This window comes from Acipenser ruthenus, chromosome 10, assembly GCF_902713425.1.
Source record: "Acipenser ruthenus chromosome 10, fAciRut3.2 maternal haplotype, whole genome shotgun sequence".
In the NCBI taxonomy this organism is placed as follows: Eukaryota; Metazoa; Chordata; class Actinopteri; order Acipenseriformes; family Acipenseridae; genus Acipenser; species Acipenser ruthenus.
Window position 1 is genome coordinate 43,686,197 of NC_081198.1, and position 21,332 is coordinate 43,707,528.

At 34.7% G+C, this 21,332-nt stretch overlaps 2 protein-coding genes across 5 annotated transcripts in view; one reads left to right on the forward strand and one right to left on the reverse strand.

Moving 5' to 3' along the window:
• The window catches only part of LOC117409136 (polypeptide N-acetylgalactosaminyltransferase 13-like), a 36,139-nt gene extending 21,898 nt beyond the window's left edge, over nt 1–14,241 (reverse strand). For 2 of the 4 annotated variants that reach the window (XM_034014775.3, XM_059032331.1), the window contains exons 1-3: nt 13,782–14,241; nt 9,742–10,022; nt 2,255–2,423 (exon numbers count right to left, since the gene is read on the reverse strand). In XM_034014775.3, coding sequence (XP_033870666.3) covers nt 2,255–2,423; nt 9,742–9,883 — 311 coding nt within the window. In that variant the 5' untranslated portion in view covers nt 9,884–10,022; nt 13,782–14,241. Of the gene's footprint in view, nt 1–2,254; nt 2,424–9,741; nt 10,023–13,636; nt 13,684–13,781 lie in introns of those variants that run through there. The other 2 variants (XM_059032333.1, XM_059032332.1) reach the window with 2 other exon arrangements.
• A 3,734-nt stretch (nt 14,242–17,975) lies between these two features.
• Nucleotides 17,976–19,284, forward strand: LOC117414296 (protein reprimo A-like). The gene has a single exon (XM_034024103.3). The coding sequence runs from the start codon at nt 18,272–18,274 to the stop codon at nt 18,596–18,598; it is 327 nt and encodes a 108-aa protein (XP_033879994.1). The 5' UTR covers nt 17,976–18,271; the 3' UTR covers nt 18,599–19,284.
• The last annotated feature ends 2,048 nt before the right edge of the window (nt 19,285–21,332 follow it).

Here is a 21,332-nt window from a genome sequence, read left to right on the forward strand (position 1 = left end):
TCAAAGTAATATAGTATGTCATTTATCATAGGTAAGATGTTTCGGTAACACTTTAAAATAATGGCCGCAAATTCATAATTCATTCTGGTTGAATGCCACAGGAATAAAACCAGAATATCTTGTGCACTTTCTCTGGGTTCTGAATTAATTCATTTTGAATTCAGTCCTGTTAATTCATGTGGATTTAATTACCTGTGTTCATTCATGTTTGTTTGTAACAAATGATGTTGATTACAGGTATAAGGCGGGCATTCATGCACGAATAAACACTTCTCACATTCCCCTGGTGGGAATGGATGGAGGGGAATGGGGACAGATTCATCTTTTTGATCAAATATCAAAAGCAGAAATGATTGCTGCTACTGATAAACACCATGATGGAGATGATGCTGGGATGAGAAATAAATACTTCAGCCCTATAAATCTGTAATCATTCACTTCCCATTCTTAATAATGTCAGTTTTCAATAAATATGCCCAAGCACATGTTAGTGGAGTGACAGACTGTATAGTAATAGCTATTTTATGGAAATGAGAGAAACATGGAGAAATGGAAAAGCAAAAGTGAAATTCAACTCCAATAAAACTGCATACACCATAAAATTACATGAGGTATTTTTTCCCCCAGTAGCTGGCTAAACAACTGTAATTTATCAAAAATACATTACACTAGCAAGAACCTGTCAATACTTTTCTTTTTCTTACAGTCTCCTTTGGAAAAATAAAATCCAATGGAAAGTTTAAACAGCAGTCAGTTACTGTAGATGTATCCCGAATTGTCTTGCTTTAGTATGCAAGTACAGTAATCTGACTGCAGTGGTATCAGAGTAAGGACAGATATGTAAAAAGTTGGATGAATGAATCCCGTTTTAAATACCATTATATTATTATTATTATTATTTATTTCTTAGCAGACGCCCTTATCCAGGGCGACTTACAATTATTACAACATATCACATTATTTCACATTTTACAGATATCACATTATTTTTACATACAATTACCCATTTATACAGTTGGGTTATTACTGGAGCAATCTAGGTAAAGTACCTTGCTCAAGGGTACAACAGCAGTGTCCCCCACTGGGGATTGAACCCACAACCCTCCGGTCAAGAGTCCAGAGCCCTAACCACTACTCCACACTGCTGCCCACAGCTGTTACAATTACTATATTCACACAATTATTGTTTTGAGATTCAGCTTTTATTAGGGAGCTCCCCTAAATCCCCTGTTTAGAAAGATACAGGGTATTAATGCAGAGTACAGAGTAGCTGTCTGCCGTGTGGGTGCATGCATTTGCTGCTGAGTGACAGGCAGGAGATCGAGATGGAGGTTGAATTTGATACGCCCCGCAGGTGAACAGGATTTATTTACATATCAAGTCAACACACTGAAATAGCTCATGTGACACTACCAGCAATGGCAGCACACGGAGCACATACAACACAGTGTACGAAAACTTTGGTAAGATCTACAATATCTGAACTAATCTTCTCTGTTCAATAATAAACTAATGTTGCTGAAGAGGTTGATCATGGCGGATAAACGGTTTGGGGGGATATGTGATGGGTGGAGACGCGACGGATGACTGCACTGACTGAGTGAATGAAGAAAACTGTGTCACCTTTACAGGAGCCCTTGGATATATACTGTAAGCATCAAAAATATGCTCAGCAAGGAAAAAGTGCTTTGCCTAAATATTTTTGTTAATTAGTATCATTTTGCCTTTAAAAGACATCCACTTTTCTTTATCCAGTTGCAACAACATGCTGATGAATGCCTCTAATCCTGTCAGCAAATCTCCAGTTGAAATTTAAACAAGCATTGCCTAGATTTACTTCTGAGAGAAAGAAAGACACTGCTTCTCGTGCACAAACACATTCAATGCAGAATATTTATTTTTAGATTTACGTAGTGCTGAAATGTATTAGCAAGAATCAAATGTATTATTTTAAAATGAATGCTAGGAACTTAACGTTGCTATAAATCTTTCTCTCAATCCAGACAAGCAAGGGATAAAGAACGACAGGCCACTGTCCTCATGGGGCACATCAATTAGAAATCCAGATAAAGCGTAGGACACAATCTGCTTCTATCTCCCTTGTACTATAGAGTTATTATGGCAATAAATGTACTTAATATTGAACAGTTTATAATTGTAATGATAACACCAAATATGTGGGGTTTGTTTTTCAAAATGTAAATTTACTAACAAAACCAATGTAATTATTTGCAGAGTATCCCTCTAGACTCACCCTTCCAGTCTCACATCTGGCAAACTTCTATTCAGGGCAATCATATCACTGGCCATGAGGTTGAACTGGTTGATTTTAAATAGCTCCTTCATTTTTTCCTGGTCATCTTTTGATATAATGACAGCTTTTCCCATCTCTCCGGGACCCTCGTGTGTTCTTGATATGACAGCTGAAAAACAGATTCAATAACACTTGAGTACGTCGATACACTGGAGCTGAAATGCCACCAATGGGACAATAAGGATAGTTCAAATGATCCAAAACAGTGATAATAATGTTATTGTCACTTTCTAAAAAGAGCCATATTTTTCATGATGGAAGTTTGTTTATTTTGTCTACACATACAAGTTGAACAGTTTTATTAGAATCACAATCCAAAACTATATAGAAATCTTTTGAAAGATAAATGACACAACTGTTGACCCCATTGTAAAAATGATGCACAGATAACAGACCATGTCAGCAATGCTGCTGATTTTTTCATGATACTTAAATCAACCAATTTAAAAATATACTGCTATGCTCAGACGCTTTTACACAGCTGTTTAATGACTTGACGTTGTGCTTTCACCACTGATAGACTTGCAAGTAGTTTTGTGAGCCAGTGGGGAAACTGAAGACTCCAGATGATGTTAAATGTCTGTACCAGGATGGCCTATTCAAACTCAATGAATTCAATGAGGCTTGATGATATCTTATCCAAATGAATAATGTGTAATACTCTTCATTCCCTTGTTTAATATTTGAGAGGTGGGTGAAGTAAAACGTGCTGCTGTTTCTGGTCTATAAGTTACTACTGCATAGTCTGGCTTGGCTTTTTCTTTGCAGTAGTCTGTTCCTGAACATTCAGCACTATCCTCCAGGCCAGAAAATCTATGTATTTCACAACTCAATATATAAAAGTGTGATTTAAATGGTTCAATTTAATCAGATGTGTGTGCTGCATGTTGCAGGTATTTCTAATGTTTTGTCCAGCCTCATCCAACAAGCATTAGTTAGTCCACATGATTGACATTTACCCCTCCTGATTAATGAGCTAAGCCACAGAAGCCGCTCCTCTCTGCTGGCTGATTGCCCTGTCTGGCTAAAACAATGACATCATCATGTGGTGTTGTTTCAGCCTTTGAGAAAACCTGACTTCTTTCTTTTTTTATACTCTCTTGGTGCCTGTCTCCAAGGAAAAGAAACTGATGAGCCGCTGTATTTTTCAATACTTGCTAATTCTGCTAGTCAAAACATATGGATGTCTTTTAATGTTGTAGATGTATTTCATTTGTCATTATTTACTGGCATGAACCAGCATAATAATTGTGTTGATTAGCCTATTAAATATTGATTTGTTTATTTTTAAAGTTTTTTGTTTTTTTAATTTTTTGGGGGAGGTGTCTGAAGATACTGTGGTCCACTTGCTAGCTCCTGATCCAATTGGGCCTACAGTATTTCAAAACATTCTTTAAACTGGTAACAGCAGCTCAGATACAACCGCCAATACATACATCTTCCATTGCTTTGGAAACTTTTGAATACAGATATACAATATCGTAAAATGATACTGATCTTATCTGAACAAGTATCTGTAAGTGCCTGTAGCTGTTTTACACCCCCTGGAGTAATACATGGAAACTGAGGATTTTCACTGCAACCAACTGCTTTTCCTTGATGCTGTTACTTAACTTGACTCTGTCAGGTTACTGTATTGTGGCTTGAAAAGAGTGTCATTGTCATTTATTTGAGGGTTCTTATGACAGCTGAAATGTCACCAATGGGACAATCAGGATAGCTCAAAAACAATGACAATAATGTTATTGTTGCTTTTTGTATCTGTTATTATTATTATTCATTTCTTAGCAGACACCCTTATCCAGGGCGACTTGCAACTGTTACAAGATATCACATTATTTTTACATACAATTACATTATTTTTTACACATCATTTTTAATTTCTTACCCAATATAGTATGCATAATTTGGGTGTTTGGACCTGCTTAATTATTTCAGTAGCAAATGTAATGAAGCACAAAATATAGATTCAGAGTTCATTCATTTCACCTCAAAAGCATTTTTGGACAAATGCACTGGTAACTTTAGCTTTTTAATGTTAATACCAATTTTTGTTTCAACTACACTCTATATTGCACCACAGTTGCTTCATTAATAGCATGATAAGGTTTAATCACTTGAATAAATTCTTTAGTATCACCCAAAAAATACCTGCAACTGCAGAAGTAATGTTTGTTAAATTACAAATGACACATTTTAATATTATGGTTCAATTAACTATTCTACTTTAAAACAGTCATTATTATTATTATTATTATTATTATTTATTATTATTATTAATAAACCACAATTCAGTAGCCTCACATAGAATGATACATGCCTTATGAAGAATGTTACAACAGGGATGACCAGTTATCCTTAATGTCTAGAGACAACAGTAAAAAGCTTTGAAATTTCCCCCAAACATTCAAGTCATAAAATTAGCCACTTGTACTTGGGACTCATTTCAGAAGCACAGCTTGTACGAGTAGCCTTCCACTGATGGATTAAAGCATATCTTTATTTTTACTACAATATAGACATTGTCATGCTTTTAGCTACAAAAGATGATATATAAATTAATAAACACATTTTCCACCATTTCTGTACTAATATATTTCAACTCCACACTCCAAAAAGCCAAATCAATTTTCTACTCTGATTCTTAGTAATAATACATGCAGACCTCCTGCCCCCATTTTTTTTTCATAAAATGTACATTTAAAAAAACTTTAAAGTTTTAAATGAATTGTAAATAAATTAACTGGTTTTACATGTCTTAAAATTCTGTTTTCCAGTGTTATTCTCAACACTTCTTCAATTGTTAAAAATAAACACTGCTACTGTAGGTCTACAATTTCTGTCTGTTATAACAAATAATATACACCAAAACTGTACATATAAGGCTGTAATTCTATCTCGGGTGCAGCTTAACTAAAATGGCTGTATCACTGAACATAAAGCAATGCCATATGCTAACTACATGTTATTTTTATGAATACACATGTGTCTGTATGACAAGTGAATGCTGAAAGGCTGTTTTAGGCCAAAATCCAAGGACAAGAAGAATGCTGCTAGAATCGGTTTCCTTCATAATCTATTGCCACCTTTCTTATACAAATGACTCCTCATTTTAGCAAGTCAGAATCTGCCAACTCTGGCTGTTGAGAATGAAAGAGCATGAAATCTATTTCTATCTCACGTACAGTTGGAATTGCATTTGCTGCATTTTAAATAGAGCTGAAGACGCAATATCATTTTTGAATGTTAAACAATAGCCCAAACAGCTCTGAAAAAAACAATGTGGTTGTTATTCTCATTACAGCTACTTTATATTTCCTTTCAAAATCAAAGTAGCTCCCCAGCCCTCAATGAATTATTGCATACTGTATTTGGACGATACATGTTTATTTGTAATGTTGTCATTGTTAAAATATGTACCATAGTGGTTCATGAATGTGGACAGTAGTAGAGGACTGCAGTATATGAAACACATCACATATGCCCTATACGTGTTAATCTATGAATTCACAAAGATAATTATCAAACTGGGAGAAAGAAAATTCCACCACTCAACAGCTTTGTAATGTAATCGATTCACTCCATTCCATACACACCACCCAATGCAAATGAGCTAATTTGTGTGTCCTAGACATTTAAGAAGTGATACATGTTCCAAGACATGACACCTGCCAAGCAGAACTGTCGTTGTAAAGGTGGCAAACTGGATAGGACGGTGAGCTACGAACCATGTGGTTCCAAACAAGAACACAACAATTAAGTGTGGAATGGTGTAGGAACCTGCTACATTTATGTATGAACATATTTTAAGGGCAGAATTCCTTACATGAGTTGGTGTTACTTATCGTAAAGCCTTAAAATGGTATAATTAGGGCTTCTGATTTTCGGTTTTTAACCGATAAAACCCGATAAAACACCTCTGATACAAAAATAATTAAATCGATGGATAGCCAATAAACACCTGAAAACACCGGAAATGGTTACTCAATTCACGATGACTTTACCCTTTTTCCATTAAAAAATGAAAATAATAAATACATTTCCCAGTGCTGCTGGGCAATGTCCCGCCTTCCTGGCTTGTATCTATCATTGATTCATTGTGAATACTTTAAACCCATCCCCCAAAAACTGAGTGACAGCACATTCCTACATTTCTATTGGAGACTCCTCTTGCAAGATTTAAAACGAGATTTCAACCAGGATGAAAGCTTGTTAGCAGGATTTAAAACTGTATTACAGTTAAGATACAGAGGATTTAAAACAGAATTGTGGCGAAATGTACAAAAATGCCTACACACAAAAACCCCCAGAAGAATGTGCCCGTGACCATAGGGATTTAATTGTGGAAGACAGCAAAGGAAGGAAGGTACAATTTAAGTGTGCAAGTACTGTCGAGTTACTACTATAAATATTTTGACAGAAAAAAAAACGCTCAAGCATTTTTGAAAGTAACCAAAAACACTAATTTCATACAGTATTTCAAAAACGAAAGCCCCGAAAAAAAAACGATTTATATAAAACTCGAAAATAGTTCAACATAAGCACCGAAAAATACAATTAATAAAACCCAAAAAACAGAAGCCCTAGGTATAATAAATTAATTCAAGGCCATTTTGCCAAGTCAAATGTTGTAAACAAACATTGTCTGAATTGGCTACATTTTTCCACTTCACTTATGACTGTTAGTGAGTGCATTGATAATGGTGTTTGGTTGGCTACAGTTTATAAAATGGAAGTGTATGACTGGTACCGGATCTTTGGAACCTTTATAGAGCTTATTCAAGTGAACAGTGGAACTAAAAACATAATCGGTATGAAGCTTTCTTTTTTAATGAGAAGTTTCAGTCTTTCTTAATGTCAATATTGCATAAGAAGATATTATAGTGTTATAGGAATGTCAACGTCTGTCTATGAGGGAATATTGGTACGTACAGGAGTGAACGCTTTATCCATTTTTATTGTCTGCTGTGTTTACACGAGATCCAATCAAAATCCAGTTGGGGACTGGAATTGGGGAAAAAAAGTTAGTGCTCGTAAAGAGCTAGGTGTTTATTTTGTGTTTGTTGTTTGTTAATTAAAAATAGCGCAACCGCGCATATAAAAATCCATTCCTGTGTGCGTTGGGTTGTGTTTTTAAAGGGGCAACGAACCCGGGTGGCAGCTGTTCATTCACTATATATATATAAAATTACGGTTCATGTGTAAAATCGGTAAATCTATATATAGATTAACCGGTAAATGTGTAGATATACCAGCTCAGCGGCCAATGTAAAAAATAACTAAGGAGATTGTAGTTAGTGCTACAGCATCTGAGATAAATTCGGAAAAAGAGAAACGTCAGGGAGCTTGATGGCAAAAGATTTCTGCAAGATCTGTTACGTACTTGGGTAAATTAACTAATGTATTTATTTTTCTTAAACTCTAATAACACTTTTATTATTTCATTAATCTTTCTAAACATCACTGCATCCCTTCTTGCAATTTAATATTATTAATAATAAATGTATTTAGCAGAGACCATGTATTAATGTTTTGTCCTATATACGGACATGATTAGAGACGGATTTCTGGTTTTATTTCTAAAGATTTTATCCCCCTTGTCTTTTGCTTCATGTAAAAAAAAATAAAAGCACTTTCCAGATTTTATTTTAAACTAAAATTGACCATCGGGCAAACATTAGGTATGGTAATAATGACATCTCTTCAGCAAATCTCATGCCTCTACAGTGTGGTTTATTATTATTCAGTTGAACTCATTTTGCATTTCAGTGAGAATTATACAGTGTGCTAGGTAATTTTGCCAGCAAAACATTATTTTGTACTGTGAACTGTTCCCAGACAGTGATCATGGATAAGCAAAAGAGATTGTTTACTACCATCTCCTGACCACTGAGCTGGTAAATCTACACATTTTCCGGTTAATCTATAGATTTACCAATTTTACACAAGAACAGTAACCTCTCTCTCTCTCTCTCTCTCTCTCTCTATACATACATACACACACACACACTGCTGTGCTAAAGTCTTAGACATGTTGCATTGTTCTACTCTGATGCACTTTGAGCATCAACAATTTACACAAAGCCTCCACTAGTGTTTTCTACTATTATAACAACCTTGACTTGCATAAAGAAGGAAAAACATTGAGTGAAATAGCTCGCATCACTTGATTTTCAAAGTGTGGTATCCAAAGCATAATGAACAAGTATAGCGAAACATCATCTGTAATTGACAAACCCAGGACTGGAAGACCCAAAAAGAATGTCACGGGCAGTCTCCAGTATGTGTGAAATGAGGCTGTCACGTGAAGATTTAGCGAAAAGGTACTGTGCGAACCTTTGCTGTTTTGTTTGTAATTAAATTTATTTGGTATTTCAAAACTGGTAAACAGTTTATTTCTTTTTGTTATTGTAAATAATAAAAAAGTCCGCAAACGCATAAAAAAAAATTGAAATGTTGTGTCTGGGTCCCATTTTTACGAGGGCAAACGAACCACAGCGAGTAACATATTTCACAGAGTAAAGATTTAATGAATAAATGACAGACAGCCAAATGCCTAATCCCACGCTTCTGAGGCGAGAATTAGTACTTAGACCTCATTTGACAGAATCTAATTCCCAAAAGCTTACAAACATATTTAGATTCTGAATATAGTACTACAGCAGTAACCAGGCATACATCACAGCCCTTAGTTCAACTGAAACGACAGGACATTCACATAACAAAATATTGCACAAGTACCAAGAACAGCATTTGCAGAACAACATCTCTCATTTTTTCACTCGAGATTTCTATCCTTTCATAACCTTGCAAATCAGCTTAACTGCCACATGGCACTGGACTCAGTAAAGAAGACAAGTAATGCTAGGAAGACAGAAAGAAAAAAACAGGCTTTAAATGATAAAGTTAACAACTAAGATTTTACAGTACTTACAAAAACAACAACGAAAGTGTCAGAATTTGCAGGATTTTAGATTTAGACAGACTGAGTAATCACATTTAAGATATTTGTTAAACATGCAGGGGTGCTTTTATTTAAGTAGTATCTCATAACCTTATCAGTGAACACAAACTAGGAAAAAGCAATGCAAAGTAAGGTGTTCATCCATTTAAACATCAGACACCTGCAAAATATATGGCTTTGTGGGAAAGGTGAAGCACAGTGTTATAGTTGAAGTAACTGCGCTTTACAACAGTCACCTGCTGTACTACAATATGCATCCTTTAGAAACCATCATGCATCGAAACCCCTTAAACAACATAAAAGGAAACGTTTGTCCTAGAATACAAGACGAATTAGCTTAAAGGGATGGTATGCCTATTTCATGGACTCCTTGTATGTTTCATCACATCAATGAGCTGTAAAGTGCACAGCTGTGAGCCAAGAAACTGAATAAGGGCCTGAAATTGAAGTGGGAACTACTTACCTCTCAAAGCAGGCAGCAGTGATCTGTCTTTCTTGTCGTCACACTTGTTACACTCACTGAAGTACAGGAGTAAAAAAACATCTACAAGCACCCAAACCAAAGATGTGGCCAGGACCACTTTGCAGTAGACAAATCTTCTCATGTCTTTAGTTGACGTATACGCTTGCTATTGAATCAATCCGCATCAGCAACCTCCCTTTTTAGGAAGGAGAAACCATACCGTGATGAGAGAAGGCAACACAGGAGCCACGGAGCATAGATGTTGGACAAGCTTCATCAGTCTGAAAATGAAAAAACAATTATAGAAACAAGGAACTAATATAATTCAACTAATAAATCAACCTGCTCTCCACTATAATCAGCAACAAAAAAATCACTAGAGAATGTGACCTTCTACAGTACAATCCTTCTTAATTATAAGATGTACCATGCATTGCAGAACAAGTGTTTTAGTTGTAAAACAAGAGAACATGTGGTACATACTCTACAGTAATAAGAGATGACCCTGCCAGTTGCACACTATAGAGAAATCATATTTTAACATTTCTGGTCAGTTGTGTTATGATGCAGCCTTAGAGCACACGGTGACCTAAATAATAATAATTATATTTTTAAAGTATAATCTGGAATTGTTCTTTCAAGAATCTGTTTATTTAAAAAAATGCATTGATTACTTGAAATTTCAAAATTGAGAAGAAACCAGGTACAGTGCTACAGTAACTCCATGAACAGCATCAGAAAATAAGTTTCATTTTTTTTAAATATATGTAATAATAATAAGAAGAAGAAGAAGAAGAAGAAGAAGAAGAAGATATGGAATGTTTGTATTAAAAAGCAGAGTTTAACAGTCTATTATCGTACAGTGAAACCCTGAAAAACATTTCAAATTCTGCAAATGTTCTTGCGGTTTATATGTTATAAGAAATGCTTGATGGAATTACAATTCATATACTGGAAATCAGCCTTGTTATGTGCTATTGGGTCTACATTCTATATTCCTTATATTATACACAGCATTATGACAACCACGTTTTCACTGCTTAACAGCAATAGAATTCACATGCTTTTAAAACTTGGGAAACCTGGCAAGCACCCAGTTGCCCTCCACTGTAAGAACTGAACCCTTTAAAATATAACCACCACGTACAATACAATGTGTCTTGTCTCCAATATTATAGCACTTTTCCCGACACCCTCAAGCTTTTTCTGACATCCTTGCTTCCTTATCTTCCCTTTGTAGTGCACTGCCTGGTTAGCATACAGCCACAAGACCCCTCCAGAGGTATACATCTATCAGACAAGATGTCACGCTTGATCTAGGTTACCCCTTATCACATTTTAAAGTGCTACTGGGAATCAAAGAAGCTGTTCTCAGAAGGATCAGATTGCTTAAAGTTGCCCTGTGATTCCATAAGAACCCCCTGCCACAAAACAGATAGCTTGAAGGCCCTGGACTGCTATGAACGGTGCCCCTCAAGCTCCAGAAAGCATATACACGAGGACAATAACACCTTATAACGTGTATCCACTTGGAACATGACTATTTGTATTCAAAACATTAGTTGTTAGTTTGTATTGCTTAATGCAAATCATTCTCCTCAACAATATTCTGAAGTTTCTTGTCTGTTAAGCAGTGCAATCAGGATTTCAGATTAAGGTTGTATGGGTGTAAAAGCTTACAAAGAATTGGGCTGAATTAGAATGTAATTTTGTTCAAGGCTACTTTGGTCATCTTATGCAATAGGTGCAGCTGACCCTGTTTCTGTCTTGTGAGTAATCCTCGTAAATAAAACCACTAAATAAATACCAGTATGTCATTATGTAAATGTGACAAATATTGACTTGATTGTGGTATGTGAAAAATAACACATTTTATGCAACCCTCAAGAGGCAGAAAGAATATACCTTGCACACTTTAAACAAGGATTACTCATGTTTCCCTGAGTCGGACAAGGACATGTTTTGCTACCAAAATAAAGGTAATCAATTAACATTTAATCATATATATGTAATGATGTCCTGCAATCTTCAAAGAGTTATAAGATATGTTCAATTTAAAACATGCTGAGGTGTATTTGCACCCCTTGCTGCTGACAACATTGATCTGCTTCAGAATTTTCCTAAATCAGGGGTCTCTAATCCTGATCCTGGAGGGCCGCAGTCCCTCCTGGTTTTTGTTCCAACTGTACCCAGAATTACTTAATTGGACCAATTAAGTGTTTATTAGAAGCTTCATCGGTCCAATTAATTAATTTAGGGTAAAGTTGGAACAAAAACCAGGAGGGACACCAACCCTCCAGGACCAGGACTGGAGACCCCTGTCCTAAATAAATGGTATAAAAACTGAAAATATGGAGAAAAAATAGGTTTTAAAGTTTCCTATTTAGTACATGTACCCAAAGGGGTAAAACTTCAACTTCTGCTATTTCAACTTCTGTCCGTCCCCCTGTCCCCCCGTCCGTCCCCCCGTCTCTCGTCCCACCCTCCCAATTGCTACAATACTTTACGTTGTTTTCTATCTGGAACCAAGCTGACTTTTTTCAGAGGATAACCGTAGACCAGTGTGGCCAAAGTTGGCCCTTCCAGTTCTGGTCAATGTTCCAACCCTGGTCTAAACTGAACCAATTCCTAAAGTAGTTAATTTAATTTACCTGTTAAACTTGGAGTGGAATGATCCTCCAGGCCTGTGATTGGACACCTATGCCATAGACCAGGGGTCTCCAACCCTGGTCCTGGAGAGTTACTGGGTCTCCTAGTTTTCGTTTCAACAGAGCTCTCAGTTACTTAATTGCACCAATTATTGGTTTAATTAGTCAAGATAAAACAGGTGTGCCAGACTGTAGACCTTTCATATGTTGTAACCAGATCTTAACATGAAAAAGGTGGTCACCAAATTATTTTTTAAGATATATGGATAAGGGGTTGGCATTTCTGTATATTTTAATAATTAATTAAGTACAGATAATTTACTAAACGGTTACACTATACTTTATCAACGTGCTAATGGTTAAAAATAATGCACATAATACCAAAATGTAAGTAATACGTAAAAAAATAACAATCTCGGTACTATCTGACAATGTTTCAATAAGTAGCTTTTTTATTAACAGTAAGTGTAATACAAATACAGTATGATTAAAGCCCAATTTATGCATAATTTCCAAACAGCAATTTAAAGGCAACATAACGTAGAGATTATAATGAATCCATAAAGTAGCTCTTCATTGGAACAACTATAAATACATTAAGTTTACATGTTTACATTAAGTAACGTATCATACTAAATACCGTACATAGCCCTTATAGGCTACGTTCTGCTACACAAAGCCCTCTCACAGAAAACTTATTGTACGGGATTCTGAGATCTAAAATAAATATACTCCAAACAATGGCTTTTTATAGTTAATCAATTAATTTGGAAATTGGTCCATAATCTGTCTCTCTAAGCACAGCAGTTCGTAATGTACAAATCAAATGGAACCTGTATAACCAGCAATGAGATACTGCAATCGAGAGTAGGCGACACACGAATAATTATACTGCTACATTTTATGTGACGCTGATTCTACTTGTTATTTTAATGCCAGACCAATCATCGTTAATGAAAACATCAATGACAAAATGTAATTAAAAATGAATGAAAGCATATTGTAGTCAAAGACACTCAACCAGAGTGCAAATGGAGCAAACCTGTGAAAATTACCTTTTTGGATTCGCTAAAATCATAATTTTGTAATAATTTGCTGTAAATTAATATTTTCCTTTGTCATACTCATATGCATTCACCCCATAAGTTTACTAAACCAATAACCATGTGATCTTTGCGATATTAATTTAAGACTACTATTGTAACAAAATATGTAACATCAAACTCATGTAAAATTAAACATCTTACCTTCATCAGATGTCACACAGTTGCACTCACAGAAATACTGGGGTAACCTGTTTAAAGGTACAGTGTGTCTGCTCTTAATGGCAAAGATAATTGCGTTGTATCATAGCCTTACTTTATATAATAATATAGAGTATGTAATACTTACTGGAAAAAATTTAACGATGCAGTACACAGTCTTGGCAGCAAACAACGTGTTGCATAACTTCACACATTATTCACCAGCAAAACCAAGGTACAAAAAATAAATAAATAAAAAAGTATTAAATGCAAATAAAAAAAAAAAAATTTAACACACGTTTTTGTATTTAGATGCTAACACAGCGGAGAGATAGTCATGGTCTCGTTAGAAAGCAAAAATGACGTTCCTCCAAGAGAGCTTGACTGTTCTTGCAAGACGCAGCCTTTAAACGCTGCGTCTTTTCCGCCATCCCTTCGTATGACAGCACAACAATCAAAACATGCAAATTATTCCTTTAAAGAATTCAATGCACAGGGGAAATAAGTATAGACTTCACTTGACCAAAACCAAAAGATAACAGGAAAAAGCAAAGCTACGCTATGGCACAGACAACCTTCAAAATGCAAAGCGAAAAGAAGAGGCTGCCTTTGCTATCATAGTTGGCTGCAGTAAATGCCAATCATTAAGTACCTGCTTTGTTGAATTGCAAAGCACTCTGGTAATTGAAGTTTATAGGATAAAAATATGACCAGTTATTTTTGTTTGTTGGTTTTTTACTTGCACATACATATTCACATGGGACTTTTTTTTTTGCTTTGTAAAATCACTAATGCATTTAAAATCACTGAATTGAATTAGGTGTAGTGTACCCCGGTGCAGGTGCAGAAGCAAATTCTTAATGCATGCTATTAAATGGAGCTCACAAAAAAGAAGAAAAAAGAAAGATTTATGGATGTTTTTTTTAATACCCTGTATAGGTAATAATGAAACTGCTTGGGACCTGAGTACACAAAACCCAGCACATGTGTACAGCAATTAAATACTATTTGACACCAAAAAATTAATTATATAATTTTACTGTAAATGCATGTATTTTTTAACTGTTATTAGCATACACCTTAATAAAAGCAACATATATACTGTTCCCAAGAGAAGGAATATACCATAATGAACCACATGGAGAGAGGATTTTTCAACATAAGATTAATTGTAGGTCACATAATTAAAGCATCTTCCTCAACTAATTAAACCGCAGCAATGATTTACTGGTTAGATGTTGCAGTGTTTCACTAGTTTATCGTGACTTAATTCTGAAATATTTACCATTAACCATGTTAATAAAGACTACCGTTATTTTACAACTTAGTTTGAGGCCAAAAAGGATTGTGGCAAATTCTTTAGCATTTTCTGAAATCATTTCAATTGAATATGAACCTTATTAAAAATGGTTTGGTTTGGAGATATGCACCATAGATGTTATAATAGACTCTTCACTTTCAAAACAAGAACAACATAACCAAGTTTCCTTGTGAATTGGAACCTGAAGTTTGAAACTGTTAGGTATAAGATTCTACAATTATGGACCATAAGCCTCCTATGCTATAGAGTTAAGAACCCCCACCCCTAATGATGGGGAATCGGGTAAATAGACAATACACCATTCACCCTGCTACAATACTTACTTATCTTTTAGTGTAGCCAGCCGAGCTTTAAAGTAGAGGCAGTTTTAGAAGGTCATCTTAATATTAATTTATTACAGGTAGGATGGAGACCTGCTAACTATAAACCTTAGAATATAATTATAGAATACTGGAATTATATTCATAATAAAACAAAATGGTATTGTGTTTTATAAATGAATGAACCAGTAGATTGCACTAATATGCAGGTACAAATATATCTTGTTTATTTTTTTTTATTTTTGATAGATTTGTATTTTTGCTTTTTTATATTTCCTGACAGAATTAAATAGTCTATATAATCGGTTTAGCTTGAAAGTATAATAGTGGTAGTGTGTGAAGCTTAATTACAAGTTCAATAGAGTTGAAAAGAAATTGAGTTGCAGCAGCATCAACTACTGAAGAGAAGAAACAATGCCCTGCTGTAACTTCATATTAATATGGAAATACATGCAGTGGCTTTGTAATGTATTCGTTTACAGTAACAGTATACTTCTTAATACAGCATACAACTGTATAGATACCCATGAATAATTGCTAAGGTTATCAACCATCCACACTTTCCTAATGTAGCAGCTTAATATAATAATCGTGTGCATGTACTGTAAATATTGAACATTAAGGATTTCTGCAACATTGTCTTTATTATTATTAAGATCATTACAAAATGCAGATGCAAGTCTAGCAAACCTTGAAATATGACAAGCATGTTCAGACTGACAACAGAGAGGACATTTTCAGAGAGCTTGCAGAAGATCTGCCAGATAGTGGCTCCAGTAGCTTGCTAAAGATAGCTACAAGAAGATCAGACATGCCCACTACTGTACATCACACACACTCAGTCTCTCCTCACAGTGATGGTCAGTCTTTGGTAAGGTGCCAGCACTTGTACAGTTTTCCAGCAACAGTGACTGTTATTTTAAAGCAATGTACCAAACACACTGGTGCACATCAATTGAAACACACTGACACAATCATGTTTTATTTAGTTTAAAGTAATATGAATTTTAAAATAAATAAAAAGCAAAAAGGGAAATAAGAAGTGATATAATTATGACTTACAGAGAATCTGCTATGGTGAAAGGCATTGCAACAGCAAGCATGTGATTTGTTGGAACCATATCATGAAAGAAGTTGATTTCTGGGTTGCAGCTCAGGTGGGAGTGAAAACTGACAATACTGTTTAAAAAAAAAAAAAAACATTTCTTAACAGATGGACTGTGAAAGAAATGTTTCTTTCCGTACATTGATGTGTTGCTTAAACAGAATTTTAAAAAGGCTTTCCATAGAGCAAATGTCAATATACAAGAGGGCCAGTGGGATTAGGAGGAATGCAGTGCTGAAAAGGCAGGCACAGATCTGGAGAAACGAACCAGGAAAACATGTTTTAAAAAATATTTATTGCATTTTAAAATGGATATTGAAAGCATCTGACAATTAGATCCTAGAGACACTGAATTCTTTCTGTGATTTTATGTCAATGGGGAAGAAACCAAAAAGGTGACAGACTTTTTTAAACTACATTAACACGTTTGTGAATGTGCAATCTGTGGAACATCTGTGTTGTAATTTGACACCACAAAGACGTGTTCTGAATAATCTTTTCTGTTACCATATTCTGAAAGCACGCAGTCTGAACACTTTGCATTTATATATGGATTCATTGTATTTCTATCTGTATCTTTCACCACAGTATAATTTACATGCCCTTCATTTAATGGAAACAAAAATAAAATAATTATGTATATTATTTACCATTTACTGTTTTTTTGTGCAGTGGATTACTTGTGTTAACAAATGTAATGAGTTAAAAAAATGACATCTTTAATAAAGTGATAAATATAGCTTATTACAACATAGCATACTGTACTTACCTGTTTACTAGATAAGTAATAACTAAAGAGGGATGAACAAAAAAGCTGTAATACAAGCCACTTGCAATAACCACCAACTTGCATAACATAACATTGTCCACTTGGTGTCAGTGTAGCACATTGTTTAGGGTATTAAGAAGAATACAATTTGTGTAACACAAACTGTATTGTCCCAATCATCAGCATCTATATATATATATATATATATATATATATATATATATATATATATATATATATATATATATATATTCAGTGTGTTATATTCTTTTGGGGATTTATTTATTTATTTATTTTTATGAACACTTTTACTGTAAAAATAAAATAAAGATGCATTCGGTTATATGATAGTTCTAAAAGTTATTAGTCTTATATAATGAACAACAGAAAAAAAGCCCATAGGAACCCTATTTTCTAAGAATGGACATGTGCTCAAATGAATTAAACAAAAAACAGCTTAGACAACCATATACATATATATATATATATATATATATATATATATATATATATATATATATATATATATATATATATAATCAGTTTGAGGTGAACAGTGGGGGGGGGGAGGGGGGGGGATGAGGGGGCAATATTACATATATACCCCTTTTCAGGGTATTGGAACGTCATAACTGTAATATAGTTCGTTTAGCACCAGGGAGCTGACTATTGTAGTAAGATAAAAAAAAGAAGCCGATAACCTTGGTTATCTGATGTCTGACCTCAGAGTTTGCTTTGAAAGGCGAGTTTTGCATTTACGTTCACGTCTATGTACGCAGGGGCGCTCTTTCCATTAACACGGTTTCAAAAACTCATTTCGTCTCCTCTTTCTGGAAATGGTTTCATCCAGACAGGTATAATAACCACGGGCTTCCACACAGACCCTGCAATATTACTGTCGCTCGTTTGTTAAGAGTAGGATGTTACAAGCAAAACAGGGCACAGCAAACTCGATGAGATCCACAGCTTTGTACTATCTTCAGCTTTGATATATGCCACTTATACATTACTTACTGAGACAGTCCAGCATTGGCGGTTGAAGAAAGTTGATTTTTCTGAACGTTCTGCTCCAAGCTCATGACTGCTTGTTCTTCCGTCAGCGCAACACTGAAAGTTAGTGGAGATGAATTCTACATTTGTGAACCAGACAGATCCTGGGCTTTATTCGAACACAAGTGACACTCTGGAAGGTATTCTCAAATGCTGTAACTTCACGTCAGTTGTGACAGATGATGGTTTTGTGATTAATACAACTCCAGATGAAAGGAGTCTGTACATCATGAGAGTTGTCCAGATTGCAGTCATGTGTGTTCTCTCGCTTACTGTGGTCTTTGGCATCTTCTTTTTGGGCTGCAACCTCCTAATTAAGTCGGAAGGGATGATCAACTTCTTAGTGAAGGACAGAAGATCTTCTAAAGAAGTGGAAGCAGTCGACGTTGGTCCTTACTAGCAAACTGATTTGAGGAGAATACCGGACGAAAGCAGATGTCAGTTTATGAGGTTGTTAAAAAATGCATTTGTTGCCTTTCCCATGACTTAATCCGCAAGATCATCCAAGCCACAAACGCGGACAAATAGACAAATATGTATTTTAGATATCGACTGAGGGTCACATCATAAAGCGAATTCTGAAGTGCTGTTCAGAACTTTGATGTTAGAAATCAATTTGAGGCCGGGACAGGCTATGGCAGTTCTATCAATTATGTTTTCCTGTGGCGAAAGCATATTATAAAGAATGTAGATTTAAAAAAAAACAAAAAAACAAAAAAAAAACGCAAATTACACAAACTTGAGTAGCAAATTGCAAGGAAGAACGCACTTATTTATGTATTAATTAAATTCATCTTAATTATGTTTTATTTATTGTATTAAACCAAGAGATGCACGAGATTGTGTAATTTGACTACAATGTTTGCTTTCTCCTTTTTCGTAAAAGAATGAATGTTTCCATTGCATTTTTATGGTTACCATTGTAAAACATGTTCAATTTTAATATTTCACTATTTTGTGGTGGCAGATCACCATGTATTATTCTGAGCTTTTGTCACTTTGTTTATTCTTGCACGAACTATTGTACTGAGATGTAACGAAAACGTTTATGTTACTCGTCTATTTTAATAAAATGTCCCGAGATTATATTCAGAAATGTCTTTTTGGTTGCTGGCTTTTCGTACAGTAATTGTTTTACAGCACCCTAGTACATAAAATAGTAGTAAACAAAATAATTTGAAAATAATGTTGAATTAGTATTTTTAATATAAAATCATCATGTTAACATCTGCTTTAATAAAACAGAAAACATCATGCTAGTTATAATACATTTAGAAACATATTTTAAACCTATGTATAGGCATTAAAATTCAAATAAACCTTACAAGTAAAATAAAACACATTTACTAGAAAGCAGGTATAATAATAATAATAATAATAATAATAATAATAATAATAATAATAATAATAATTCATAGAAATAAACATGCTTTGTTTTTTAGAAAACTATCAGTTGGATTTGCTGCAATACAGGACAAAGAGTTGCGTTTTTTTAGTTTAGAGAAACAAAAATAGATGTTTAACCTGTTTAAAATTAAACATAAAAACTTTGAAATGATCATTGCGTTAATGTTTTAACACCGTTGCGTCACTATAGGCTGAAGTCAGGCTATTGCAATGTAAACAACGTTATTCTAAAGTTTACACTAATGGTCTATTCTGTTATTCAGTAGTTGTTTTGATAATATCTAACATTATATTGATTGGTTTCCACATGCACAGCTCTTGTGTTTGTGTGTGTGTGTGTGTGTGTGTGTGTGTGTGTGTGTGTGTGTGTGTGTGTGTGTGTGTGTGCAAATAAGGTCTGAAGTAAGTACACTATAATTATAAGATGACTTCAAGGACAAATCCAGTTCCAAGTTCCATTATGTATGAAAAGTACAGTACAGTCAAGTGAACCATATTTATTTTTTTGTTCAATACATAGGAATCAGGGCATAAAATAGCTAAATGCATAAGATAAGAATATTTTTCTATCAACTAAGACATCTGAAATACATTATAGATTACTAGTGTGTGGGGTGATGGTCATTTCTATCGTATTTGCCAAAGGCTTTTGATTCAAGAGAGATTCATTTTGTTATTTTTAATAATTTAACTTATAATCCTATTATTACATTTGATTTTACAGAATACCCCGAGTAATTGGTATGCTGATATAAATAATGTTTGCTCCCATTCTCTGAAAACCTAAGGAATAGAATTTCCCTTTGTTTTAAATAAGTCAAGTAATGTAAACAATATATGAGATGCTTTTTGACAAAACTATTATTATTTTCTGCGTTTAAAGTTTCTTTGTTTGGATTGTGCATACTCTCCCAGCAGATTTTAAAGAGCAAAATACCCAGAAGACAATTTAGTTTATTGAATCCAGCAGCGGTGGACACGATGGCATGCATCACCAAGGATTTTAGGTCTCAAAGCTTGTACATTACATCTCGGTCATACCACTGATAAACATTCTAGCGTTTCAAGTTGTCATGGTTTGCGTTTTTTTTTTTTAAAACAGGTAAAATTGAATTCAGATTTGTTTCCATTGCTGTTGCTGACATCCTTGTCTCATGTCTGCAGTGTAGTGAGCATTAGTTTATGACTGTAGGTGGGCACAGATAATAGATGTTGCCTATTGTATGCACCTTGAAGCTTGTTGCATTGTGATTCATTTCAGCAGGTGTTAATTAGACTGGTCCACCTGATCCCAAGAATATTATTAACAACACAGCATTGTGCGAACAAAGACATTCTTCAAAAATATGTGGCCATTTGGCACTGAAACCATTTAAATAAATTAGCAATTATCATCCATTCAAAGCAATGGCAGGAGACTGCAAACCATAACATAAGAAGAACCACAAACTGTAAAGCCACACCATTTTCTTAACTTCTCAGAATGCACATCTGCCTGAGAATTAGATATAATCCACCCCTTAGATGTCTTTAGGCAAGCAAATTAGTTGTTAGTTTATGACGTACATACGACTGCCTCCACTATATTACTGTATGTGTGATACAACAGGCTTATCATAAAACTTACATTGTGTAAGATTAGGTTTTAGGTATGTGAGGGCAAGGTGTTTCCAATGTATGGACTGTATTTCAGATAAAATGGTGAACTAATTGCAGTTAATTGATCC